The sequence below is a fragment of the Neodiprion lecontei genome, chromosome 4 (assembly GCF_021901455.1).
Source record: "Neodiprion lecontei isolate iyNeoLeco1 chromosome 4, iyNeoLeco1.1, whole genome shotgun sequence".
NCBI lineage: Eukaryota > Metazoa > Arthropoda > Insecta > Hymenoptera > Diprionidae > Neodiprion > Neodiprion lecontei.
The window spans coordinates 22,837,453-22,850,690 of record NC_060263.1 but is presented as its reverse complement, the minus strand read 5'-3'; the positions used below and the strand labels follow the sequence as shown (position 1 = coordinate 22,850,690).

At 40.2% G+C, this 13,238-nt stretch overlaps 1 protein-coding gene across 1 annotated transcript; it reads right to left on the bottom strand.

Moving 5' to 3' along the window:
- Positions 1-8,403: 8,403 nt before the first annotated feature.
- On the bottom strand, positions 8,404-9,907 carry LOC124294011. The gene is made up of 3 exons (XM_046737425.1): positions 9,720-9,907; positions 9,010-9,106; positions 8,404-8,623 (listed from the first exon to the last, which is right to left on the bottom strand). The coding sequence occupies exons 1-3, from the start codon at positions 9,821-9,823 to the stop codon at positions 8,468-8,470; spliced, it is 357 nt and encodes a 118-aa protein (XP_046593381.1). The 5' UTR covers positions 9,824-9,907; the 3' UTR covers positions 8,404-8,467.
- Between the last annotated feature and the right edge of the window lie 3,331 nt (positions 9,908-13,238).

The window sequence follows — 13,238 nt, the reverse complement described above, 5'->3', positions numbered from 1 at the left end:
TGCAGAACATCAGAGTTGTCGATTTAGACACGATGCTGGCTGTATTCACCTTCCGAGTAACACAGTCTTGGCAATGGTTAAGCCCAAGCCAGTACTTAGCCTGTGTGTACGTACCGACTTGCAGCGTTACCGACTTGTCGGCGATACAAGAAATTAACAATAAGAATAAATAGCTTCAAAAATTTGTAGCAAAACAGTGATTTAATTGAAGTATAGATACCCGCAGAAAGAACGTATACGTAATGATGCAGAGACCAAAAAGTATATCTGTATATGCGGTCCATGTACGATATTAATATATGTCGGAGTATCACAAATCTTGTTTAATAATTCCATTTTAAAATGTATTTAGTCTTTAAGAATAAAACGATATTTCATTTGAAATTAAACTCTCGATGAGTCCACCGTATCAAGCATCAAGCGTTATTAGCAAGCTACGAGTATAGCTGAATGACGGAATCTTAGCAATAAACAAATGGTTTGTTGATAACAACGCATAGACGAAATCGACAGTCACGGGTTAGCTAGCGAGCATACCGGACGTGTTCGGGATCGTCACGCTCAAATATGAATGATCCACGCCAGAATGAACACTTTACATCTTCTCCGCCTTTCCGAGGCTTTACTTCGACATATATATATGATCCATTTATGATTAATACGTGATGCATACTGTGAATTTGATAATTTTCCAGGAGACAAACTACATTAACTACAATAATACGTCTATGATATGAAAATAGAAGAATTATTCATTTCGAACTGAGATTCTATTCGACACGCGCACGACGTATTCCATAACATTAATATTCCGATGTATTCCATAACATAAATATTCATAAATATTCCGACAACTTTTCATTTGCTCTCTCGATCTTGGATTTTCGTAGGCATAGAATCGAAACGCTGTTTTAGCTAGTCGCAAGTGAAGTATCTACGTTGGGTAGAGAAGCTGAATAGTTTTTCGAAAAGTGTTCGGATGGAAAAAAATTCAGAGTAACTGTAATACATCACGGATGCGCCAATTTTGATTGATGAAATGGATTCTCCGTACATGAGACAGTATTTAACGCAGCGTAGTGATTTAAAGACCTAAGAAGGTGACAGGAAAAAAAGGAACGAGGCTTCTTAACGCTTCGAGTGTATTTTAACACACATTTGAAAGATACGAGCAAAATTTTTCATCATCCAACTGTCGCAGAACGGCAGCGTTATTAGCCGACCCGTTCACTGAAGAATATATCTTCAGTCAACGGCTGACCATCGAAGGGCCTGGCCGCTTGAGTCTGGAATCGGCAGGAGAGATGAAGTGTGTATTTCTTGTGTGAAACGTGAAAACTAAAAGCATTATTCATCATATCATATCATCATACATCATACATCGTACATCGTACATCATACATCATACATCATACATCGTACATCATACATCATCATACATAGTATCAAAGTTCGAAACCATAGTTTGGATGTCGGACGTTCAGAAAGTGACGTCACCAATTCAAAATCAGCTAGTCGAATTCCTCAGTCTGGAACGAACCGCGCAGTAGAGCGGACGGATGAGAGTCGCGCTCCGCAAATTTCGAGTACCGGGTTCTCAACCTCCCGGATCCCGCGCTTCGGGTCCGCTACGTATTTCGAGTACCGGGTTCTCAACCTCCCGGATCCCGCGCTTCGGGTCCGCTACGCGGTGAAACTCGACTTCCAGGATAAGCGCTCCGTGGTTCCTGGTTCATGTTTACAATAAATTATTTCAATTCGTTTTTCGCGCAACCCCAAATTCGGTAGCTGTCAGTCCGCTAATAAAATTTCTCGACTTCCAGAATAAGCGCTCCGTGGTTCCTGGTTCATGTTTACAATAAATTATTTCAATTCGTTTTTCGCGCAACCCCAAATTCGGTAGCTGTCAGTCCGCTAATAAAATTTCTCGACTTCCAGGATAAGCGCTCCGTGGTTTCTGGTTCATGTTTACAATAAATTATTTCAATTCGTTTTTCGCGCAACCCCAAATTCGGTAGCTGTCAGTCCGCTAATAAAATTTCTCGACTTCCAGGATAAGCGCTCCGTGGTTCCTGGTTCATGTTTACAATAAATTATTTCAATTCGTTTTTCGCGCAACCCCAAATTCGGTAGCTGTCAGTCCGCTAATAAAATTTCTCGACTTCCAGGATAAGCGCTCCGTAGTTTCTGGTTCATGTTTACAATAAATTATTTCAATTCGTTTTTCGCGCAACCCCAAATTCAGTAGCTGTCAGTCCGCTAATAAAATTTCTCGACTTCCAGGATTAGCGCTCCGTGGTTCCTGGTTCATGTTTACAATAAATTATTTCAATTCGTTTTTCGCGCAACCCCAAATTCGGTAGCTGTCAGTCCGCTAATAAAATTTCTCGACTTCCAGGATAAGCGCTCCGTGGTTCCTGGTTCATGTTTACAATAAATTATTTCAATTCGTTTTTCGCGCAACCCCAAATTCGGTAGCTGTCAGTCCGCTAATAAAATTTCTCGACTTCCAGGATAAGCGCTCCGTGGTTCCTGGTTCATGTTGACAATAAATTATTTCAATTCGTTTTTCGCGCAACCCCAAATTCGGTAGCTGTCAGTCCGCTAATAAAATTTCTCGACTTCCAGGATAAGCGCTCCGTGGTTCCTGGTTCATGTTTACAATAAATTATTTCAATTCGTTTTTCGCGCAACCCCAAATTCGGTAGCTGTCAGTCCGCTAATAAAATTTCTCGACTTCCAGGATAAGCGCTCCGTGGTTTCTGGTTCATGTTTACAATAAATTATTTCAATTCGTTTTTCGCGCAACCCCAAATTCGGTAGCTGTCAGTCCGCTAATAAAATTTCTCGACTTCCAGGATAAGCGCTCCGTGGTTTCTGGTTCATGTTTACAATAAATTATTTCAATTCGTTTTTCGCGCAACCCCAATTTCGGTAGCTGTCAGTCCGCTAATAAAATTTCTCGACTTCCAGGATAAGCGCTCCGTGGTTCCTGGTTCATGTTTACAATAAATTATTTCAATTCGTTTTTCGCGCAACCCCAAATTCGGTAGCTGTCAGTCCGCTAATAAAATTTCTCGACTTCCAGAATAAGCGCTCCGTGGTTCCTGGTTCATGTTTACAATAAATTATTTCAATTCGTTTTTCGCGCAACCCCAAATTCGGTAGCTGTCAGTCCGTTAATAAAATTTCTCGACTTCCAGGATAAGCGCTCCGTGGTTCCTGGTTCATGTTTACAATAAATTATTTCAATTCGTTTTTCGCGCAACCCCAAATTCGGTAGCTGTCAGTCCGCTAATAAAATTTCTCGACTTCCAGGATAAGGTTGCTGGGTGAGTAAAACACTTTTATAATATTTGATGGCAATTGTAATTATATTTCATCTGAAATATTACAAACTTGTCACGTTTACAATAAATTATTTCAATTCATTTTTCGTGCAAGCACATATTCAGTAGCTATAAATAATCTTATACAATTTATTATATTATTAATTAATTAATTAATATTCTTATAATATTTAATGGCAATTGTAATTATATTTCATCTGAAATATTACAAACTTGTCACGTTTACAATAAATTATTTCAATTCATTTTTCGTGCAAGCACATATTCAGTAGCTATGAATAATCTTGTACAATTTATTATATTATTAATTAATTGATTAACTACATTAATCCTTACACAATATTTTTGATGTGTTCCTATACTAAAAATATTCATTACTATTCCAGGTATTACCCGAGGTGGTCGGAGGTGGACGAGGAGGACGAGCTGGACGAGGAGGAGGACCAGGTGGACGAGGAGGAGGACGAGGTGGACGAGGAGGAGGCGGGGTGGGTCGTGGGAGAGGACCTCTCCTCTCCTCAGAGGAGGGGAGGGGGAGGGGCAGGGAAGGGGGAGAGGTGGGAGGGGAGGGGGAAGGGAAGGGAAGGGAAGGGAAGGGAAGGGAAGGGAAGGGAAGGGAAGGGCAGGGAAGGGAAGGGAAGGGAAGGGAAGGGGAGGGGAGGGGCGGGGAGGGGAGGGGAGGGGAGGGGAGGGGTGGGGAGGGGGAGGGAGGCGGGAGGGTGGGAGGGTGGGAGGGAGGGAGGGAGGGAGAGGGAAGGGGCGGGCTGGCGGTCGGGCGTATTCTGCTCTATTAACTCTAACGGGCTTGCACTGACATTCGTCCTCCACTCCCTCCCTCCCTCCCTTCCCCCCCGCCCGCCCTCCCTCCCTCCCTCCCTCCCGCCCTCCCTCCCTCCCTCCCTCCCTCCCTCCCTCCCTCCCTCCCTCCCTCCCTCCCTCCCTCCCTCCCTCCCCGCCGCCCTCCCCCGCCGCCCTCCCCACCCCTTCCCTTCCCTTCCCTTCCCTTCCCCCTCCCCTCCCACCTCTCCCCCTTCCCTGCCCCTCCCCCTCCCCTCCTCTGAGGAGAGGAGAGGTCCTCTCCCACGACCCACCCCGCCTCCTCCTGGTCCACCTGGTCCTCCTCCTCGTCCAGCTCGTCCTCCTCGTCCACCTCCGACCACCTCGGGTAATACCTGGAATAGTAATGAATATTTTTAGTATAGGAACACATCAAAAATATTGTGTATGGATTAATGTAATTAATCAATTAATTAATAATATAATAAATTGTACAAGATTATTCATAGCTACTGAATATGTGCTTGCACGAAAAATGAATTGAAATAATTTATTGTAAACGTGACAAGTTTGTAATATTTCAGATGAAATATAATTACAATTGCCATTAAATATTATAAGAATATTAATTAATTAATTAATAATATAATAAATTGTATAAGATTATTTATAGCTACTGAATATGTGCTTGCACGAAAAATGAATTGAAATAATTTATTGTAAACGTGACAAGTTTGTAATATTTCAGATGAAATATAATTACAATTGCCATTAAATATTATAAGAATATTAATTAATTATTCAATAATATAATAAATTGTATAAGATTATTTATAGCTGCTGAATATGTGCTTGCACGAAAAATGAATTGAAATAATTTATTGTAAACGTGACAAGTTTGTAATATTTCAGATGAAATATAATTACAATTGCCATCAAATATTATAAAAGTGTTTTACTCACCCAGCAACCTTATCCTGGAAGTCGAGAAATTTTATTAGCGGACTGACAGCTACCGAATTTGCGGTTGCGCGAAAAACGAATTGAAATAATTTATTGTAAACATGAACCAGGAACCACGGAGCGCTTATCCTGGAAGTCGAGAAATTTTATTAACGGACTGACAGCTACCGAATTTGGGGTTGCGCGAAAAACGAATTGAAATAATTTATTGTAAACATGAACCAGAAACCACGGAGCGCTTATCCTGGAAGTCGAGAAATTTTATTAGCGGACTGACAGCTACCGAATTTGGGGTTGCGCGAAAAACGAATTGAAATAATTTATTGTAAACATGAACCAGGAACCACGGAGCGCTTATCCTGGAAGTCGAGAAATTTTATTAGCGGACTGACAGCTACCGAATTTGGGGTTGCGCGAAAAACGAATTGAAATAATTTATTGTAAACATGAACCAGAAACTACGGAGCGCTTATCCTGGAAGTCGAGAAATTTTATTAGCGGACTGACAGCTACCGAATTTGGGGTTGCGCGAAAAACGAATTGAAATAATTTATTGTAAACATGAACCAGAAACTACGGAGCGCTTATCCTGGAAGTCGAGAAATTTTATTAGCGGACTGACAGCTACCGAATTTGGGGTTGCGCGAAAAACGAATTGAAATAATTTATTGTAAACATGAACCAGAAACCACGGAGCGCTTATCCTGGAAGTCGAGAAATTTTATTAGCGGACTGACAGCTACCGAATTTGGGGTTGCGCGAAAAACGAATTGAAATAATTTATTGTAAACATGAACCAGGAACCACGGAGCGCTAATCCTGGAAGTCGAGAAATTTTATTAGCGGACTGACAGCTACTGAATTTGGGGTTGCGCGAAAAACGAATTGAAATAATTTATTGTAAACATGAACCAGAAACTACGGAGCGCTTATCCTGGAAGTCGAGAAATTTTATTAGCGGACTGACAGCTACCGAATTTGGGGTTGCGCGAAAAACGAATTTAAATAATTTATTGTAAACATGAACCAGGAACCACGGAGCGCTTATCCTGGAAGTCGAGAAATTTTATTAGCGGACTGACAGCTACCGAATTTGGGGTTGCGCGAAAAACGAATTGAAATAATTTATTGTAAACATGAACCAGAAACCACGGAGCGCTTATCCTGGAAGTCGAGAAATTTTATTAGCGGACTGACAGCTACCGAATTTGGGGTTGCGCGAAAAACGAATTGAAATAATTTATTGTAAACATGAACCAGGAACCACGGAGCGCTTATTCTGGAAGTCGAGAAATTTTATTAGCGGACTGACAGCTACCGAATTTGGGGTTGCGCGAAAAACGAATTGAAATAATTTATTGTAAACATGAACCAGGAACCACGGAGCGCTTATCCTGGAAGTCGAGTTTCACCGCGTAGCGGACCCGAAGCGCGGGATCCGGGAGGTTGAGAACCCGGTACTCGAAATACGTAGCGGACCCGAAGCGCGGGATCCGGGAGGTTGAGAACCCGGTACTCGAAATTTGCGGAGCGCGACTCTCATCCGTCCGCTCTACTGCGCGGTTCGTTCCAGACTGAGGAATTCGGCTAGCTGATTTTGAATTGGTGACGTCACTTTCTGAACGTCCGACATCCAAACTATGGTTTCGAACTTTGATACTATGTATGATGATGTATGATGTACGATGTATGATGTATGATGTATGATGTACGATGTACGATGTATGATGTATGATGATATGATATGATGAATAATGCTTTTAGTTTTCACGTTTCACACAAGAAATACACACTTCATCTCTCCTGCCGATTCCAGACTCAAGCGGCCAGGCCCTTCGATGGTCAGCCGTTGACTGAAGATATATTCTTCAGTGAACGGGTCGGCTAATAACGCTGCCGTTCTGCGACAGTTGGATGATGAAAAATTTTGCTCGTATCTTTCAAATGTGTGTTAAAATACACTCGAAGTGTTAAGAAACGTCGTTCTTTCTCTCACTATCACCTTTCTAGGTCTTTAAACCACTACGCAGCGTTAAATACCGTCTCATATACGAAGCATCCATTTCATCTCGTTCAAAATTAGCGCATCCGTGATGTATTAGAGTTACTCTGAATTTTTTTCCATCCGAATACTTTTCGAAAAACAATTCTGCTCCTCTACCCAACGCAGATACTTCACTTGCGACCAGCTAAAACAACGTTTCGATTCTATGCCTATGAAAATTCAAGATCGAGAGAGCAAATGAAAAGTTGTTGGAATAATTATGAATACTAATGTTATGGAATACATCGAGCGCGCGTCGAATAGAATCCCATTTCGAAATGAATAATTCTTCTCTTTTCATATCATAGCTAATCTGGTAATGTAGGTAAATAGGATGGTTGGAGGTGTTCGGAAATGGTAGGACATTTCAAAAGTTAAAGTCGACGATGATCCGGTGCATCAATTTTATCGTTTATTTGATAAATTATTCCTAAATACATTGAAACATATGTATTTGTAATGAAATATCATGCAATGGGCTGTGTAAACTATAAACTATAATTTCTATCAAATAGCTGCTTTTATGTCAACAGAGCTTTGAGACTCAGTTAAGTTGGATCTCGATTTTTTCCATCACATGTAGGACATTGGGTTACAAGAACAAATGCGAATTACGAAGAACTCCGTATTAGAGATAAAGATATTTTAGTTCAAGTATACCTATACACAGAAATCCGTATGTGAATATACTAAAACCTCTGTGTTTATTGTAAAAATCTAGTTTTAAATATGTGTACATATGTATATACACATGCATAAGTATACATATACAAATATCCACATACATGTACATAAATAATTGCCAAGAAATTAGAAACACTCACAACTTGTCGCAAATAGAGTAAAACGTAAGGTTAATAATATACAAATTACACAAGCGCACCATAAAACGTGGCAAGGGTAATCCTAGTGCAGTGATTGTATAAACTGAAGAAATATACATTTACATATACATGATATAAATTAATAGTCTAGAAACGAGTATTTAGAGAGCTTATCTAATTCCGATCTTGTCACAATAGATCATTAACATAATCAATATACGGTTAAAGCTGTATTAGCTACATTCACTATTAGAGATAATATTATTTCTCCATTTTTATAGTTATTTAATTTCTTGTACAACAATTTTTCAAATTTCACCGCAAAATGCCCAACGAGTTCTCGTGCTGCAAACACGAGTCAAATTACCTTACAGATGGCATTACATTGATTTTTGCCTTCTCTCGTCGAGTTATAAAAACAGAGAAATCTCAATGAGAGCTCATTTCTATAAGATTTATTGTAGTGTTATATTCGTAGCTGTACCTGTTATTCTATATTATATACTGTCCTAAATTTTAAACACACGGCACAACAATGGCTGAAAGCACAATGGCAAGAAGAGAGGAGCAATTTGTGTCTTAATCAATCTTCTCTTCTTTATACGTAGCACAGCGATGTCACGTCGGAGGATATGTACTAGTGGATCACTAGGTGGGGCACAGAACTGAAACATAATTATGTTAAAAATCTTCAACATCTCTTACAGAAGGTAGGTACGTCGCCACACCTTATATACCAACAATGAATATTCATAGAGGCTATATTCATAAATACTTACAAAAGTAAGCTAATATTTTACCCGCAATTGCTTATTACTGATAACTTGATATGATAATATCCCCTTCCCACCCCTCCCCTCCCCTCACACGACCCACCCCGCCCTACCTACTTCTGCTCCTACTCCTACTCCTACTACGACGACTACTCCTATTCCTACTCCGACTACTCCTACTCCTAATCCCACTCCAACTCCTATTTCTACATCTTCCCCTGATCCTACTCCTGATGCTGATTCTACTTCATCAAATATTGTAAAAATGTTAAACTCACCGAGCACGAATCCTCGTCCTCCACCTCGTCCAGCTCGACCACCTCCAACCACCGCCAACCACCCCCGACGACCACTGCTAACCACTTCGGGTTATAACTGGAATAGTAATAAATATTTTCAGTACAAGAACACATCAAAAGTATTATGTAAGGATTAATATAATTAAATAATCTATTAATACGTAATAAATTTCATGAGCTACTAAATATGTGCTTGCACAAAAAATGAATTGAAATAATTCACTGTGTACATGACAAGTTTGAAATATTTTAGATGAAATATAATTACAATTGCCATCAGATATTATAAAAATGTTTTACTCACCGAGCATAAATCCTCATCCTCCTCCACCACCTTCTTCTCCACGTCTTCCTCGTCCTCCTTCTTGTCCACCTCAGACCACCTCGAACACCCACCGATAACGACCTCGGGTTATACATGGAATAGTAATAAATATTTTCAGTATTAGAACACATCAAAAATATTATGTAACGAATAATATCATTTTTTTATGGACAGATTTTACCAAGAAGATTATGAGAAAATTAGAAAAAATTATAGAAATTTTAGTAGCACGATGATAGCTACTGAATTACGACTTGGGCGAAATATGAATTGAAATAATTTATTGTAAACATAACAAGTTCAAAAATTTTGGATAGAATAAAATCACAATTGCCATTGAATAGTAGAAAAATGTTATACTCACCGTGCAGAAATCCTTGTTCTCTTCGTCCACCTTGTTCTCCTCGTCTTCCTTGTCCTCCGAGAGTCGAGTTTCATCAGGTAGCGGACCTGGAGCGCTGGAACCATGGAGCGCTTTTCCTGAAATTCAAGCTTCACCAGGTAGCGGACCTGGAGCGTAGAAACTACGGAGCACTTGTCCCTGAAGTCGAGTTGCACCAGGTAGCTGGAATAAATTCTTTCATGCACTATTTCGATGTAATTTTGCGAGAGAAATCGATTGGGCGAAGTTCCAATAGGCCGCGATCAACAGATCAAAAGTTGCAGCCAATAAACGAGAACCTGTGTTTTCGACATTTTTCAGCAGGTGCTTTTTTCTTCGTATTTTCTCTCCTGTTGATCCGACGCTCTTTTTGGTGCGTTTTCTGCAATCATGGGGGTTCAATAAGCTCAGGAAAGAGTCATACAAATCGAATCTGAGACAATAGATTTTTTGACCAAAATCGTAAAAAAAAAGGAAGGCTCATCCCTTCGCACTTTTAGCGAAAATTTTCGCGATTCTGAAGTGCTGGAATAAATTATTTGGTACACTATACCGACGTAATTTTGCGAGCGGAATCGATTGGGCGTAGTCCCAATACGCTACGATGAACGGATCAAAAGTTACAGCTACAAAACAGAAGATTTCCATCGTACCTCTCCTGCTGTTGATCCCACGCTCTTTTTTATACATTTTCCTAGTTTCTGAGGGTCCAATTACTCAGGAAAGGGTCATACAAATAGAATCTGAGACGAAAAATTTTCAGCTCTGCACATGAAGGAAAAAATGAGGCTAATCTCTTTGCAGTTTGGACGAAAATTTTCGCGATTTTGAAAAGTACAGCAGCAGCGCGTTAAAAGTTAAGCTCTAAAAATGGAAACTTTCGTTTGTATCTCCTTAGCTTCTAGCTTAGGGTAGGGTAGGGTAGGGCGTAGGGTAGGATACGGTAGTGTAGGGTAGTGTAGGGTAGAGTAGGGCGTAGGGTAGGGTAGGGTAGGGTAGGGTAGGGTCGGGCGTAGGGTAGGGTAGGTTACGGTATGGTAGGGTAGGGTAAGGTTGGGTTGGGTTGGGTTGGGTTCCTTCCCCTACTCCAACTCCTACTACTCTTAATCCTCCTACTCCTACTAAAATGTTAAACTCACCGAGCACAAATCCTCGTCCTCTTTCTCGTCCACCGCCGACCACCTCCAACCACCGCCAACCATCTCCTACAACCACCGACAACCACTTCGGGTTGTACCTTGAATAGTAATAAATATTTCCAGTATAAGGACACATCAAAAATATTTTGTAAGGATTACTATAATTAATTAATCAATTAATAATATAATAAATTTTATCAGCGCATTTATAGCTACTGAAGTTGTGCTTGCGCGAAAAATGAATCGAAATCATTTATTACAAACATGACAAGTGTGAAAAATTTTAGATGAAATAAAAAATTTCAGATGAAATATAATTGCAATTGCCATTAAATATCATTAAAATATTAAACTCACCAAGCACAAATCCTCGTCCTCCTCGTAAACCTTGTTCTCCTCGTCTTCCGCGTCCTCCTCCTCGTCCACCTCCGACCACCAACAACCACCGCTAATCACCTCGGGTTGTACTTCGCATACTTATAAATGAGTGCTTGTCCCGGAAGTCAAGTATTATCAGGCAATGGATCCTGAACGCAGAAACCACGGAGCGCTTGTTGCTGAAGTCGAGTTTCACCAGGTAGCGGACTTGGAGCACAAAAACTACGGAGCTCTTGTCCTGGAAGTCAAGTTTCACCAGCTAGCGGACCTGGAGCACAGAAACTACGGAGTGCTTGTCCTGGGCGTCGAGTCGCACCAGGAAGCGGACCCGGAGCGCAGCATCCAGGAGTTAGAGAACCCGGTACTCGAAATTTGCGGAGCGTGATTCTCATACGTCCGCTCTACTGCGTGGTTGTTTCCAGACTGAGGAATTCGGCCAACTGATTTTCGTCTATACAGATCAAGAGAGAAAAAATTTTGGGTGACGTCACTTTCTGAACATCCGAACATCCAAAATTTGGTTTCGAACTTTAATACTATGTATGTATGATGTATGATGGTATGATGTATGATGATTTTAGTTTTCACATTTCAGACAAGAAATGCGCACCTTATATTTCCTGCCGGTTCCAGACTCAAGCGGCTAGGCCTTTCGATGGTCAGCCGTTGACTGAAGATATATTCTTCAGTTAATAGGTTAGCTAATAACGCTGCCGTTCTGCGACAGTTCGATGATAACAATTTTTGCTCACACCTTTCAAGTGTGTGATGAAGTAGACTCGTTTTCTCTCTCCCTATCAAAAAAAAAAAATCGTCCACAATCACCTTTTTAGCCTTTTAAAAATTAGTACTTGGTAAGTAAGACAATGGTAATAATTGATACTCTCATCAAATAAATTGATATTGTATTGCATTGTTCATAGGAGTAAAACTTATAAAATTTATTTATTACAAAAACCGATTGTTAAGAAAAATAATCTAGTCGGTCGATTAATAGAGTTTAAAAAATAATAGACTGTACTCGATTAATCAAGTTCGAAAAATAATCGACTGTTCTTGCTTAATCGGGCAAAAATAATCGAATTAATTGCAAATCGATTATTTTTGACCAATGCCCAGATTTTCAGATGGTCTGGATTTTTTATATGTTGTAGATCTTGGCATTATGAACAAGTCTCCATGAGTATGACCTTCCGCTATGAACAGTTTGGGAGCTAGAAAAATACTCATCCTATACCCAGTATTCCTTTGTGCAAGAAAATCGACCAAAAAATATTATTATTTCTTATTTATAAAATTTAGGCCCGTAACCGGACATGACTACTTGAAGTCTATGGACTCGTCCCCTTCTTCAACCACAATTGAAATCGGCCACCCGCCGTAGACTCTTTAATTTTGTTTTCTGCTCGGTGATAAGCACACGATCGGTAGTGCAAAGGGTTGCACATCCAATCCCGTGCGTCGTAAAATTCCTACGGATATCGAACATGTCAGAATGTATGTAAATCTTTGAACAGTAATGTTCATTAATGCCTCCCTTTTCTGGCTAACTTGTTTGCGGTCCGAAACAAAATGCGAATTTTATTTTATACGGATTGTGTAACAGTGACTGGCAATGCAGCTGACGCGAGAAAATCACTGACCTTTCGAGAAAGTGGTTGTATTGGTATACATACCTATACATAATTCGTATTAGAACTCGCATTTTGTTTCGGACCGAAAATAAGGTAGCCGAAAAGAGAAGGCATAAGTCCGTGGCATTTATAAACATTACTAAATACATGCATACCTGGGTAAAATATTCACCTACGATCACATAGAATTTATCTGCATAGTCGTAAATTTGTGTAATGAATGCGCGTATTGTGTCCATTGTTTTATATAGCCTAGGGACTCTATCTGGTCCTAGTGCTTGCCGCGTATGGCAGCAAAGAATGCATAACTGTGTGGTCTTGTCATTCATTCGTCGCGTCGAGTTCGCCTT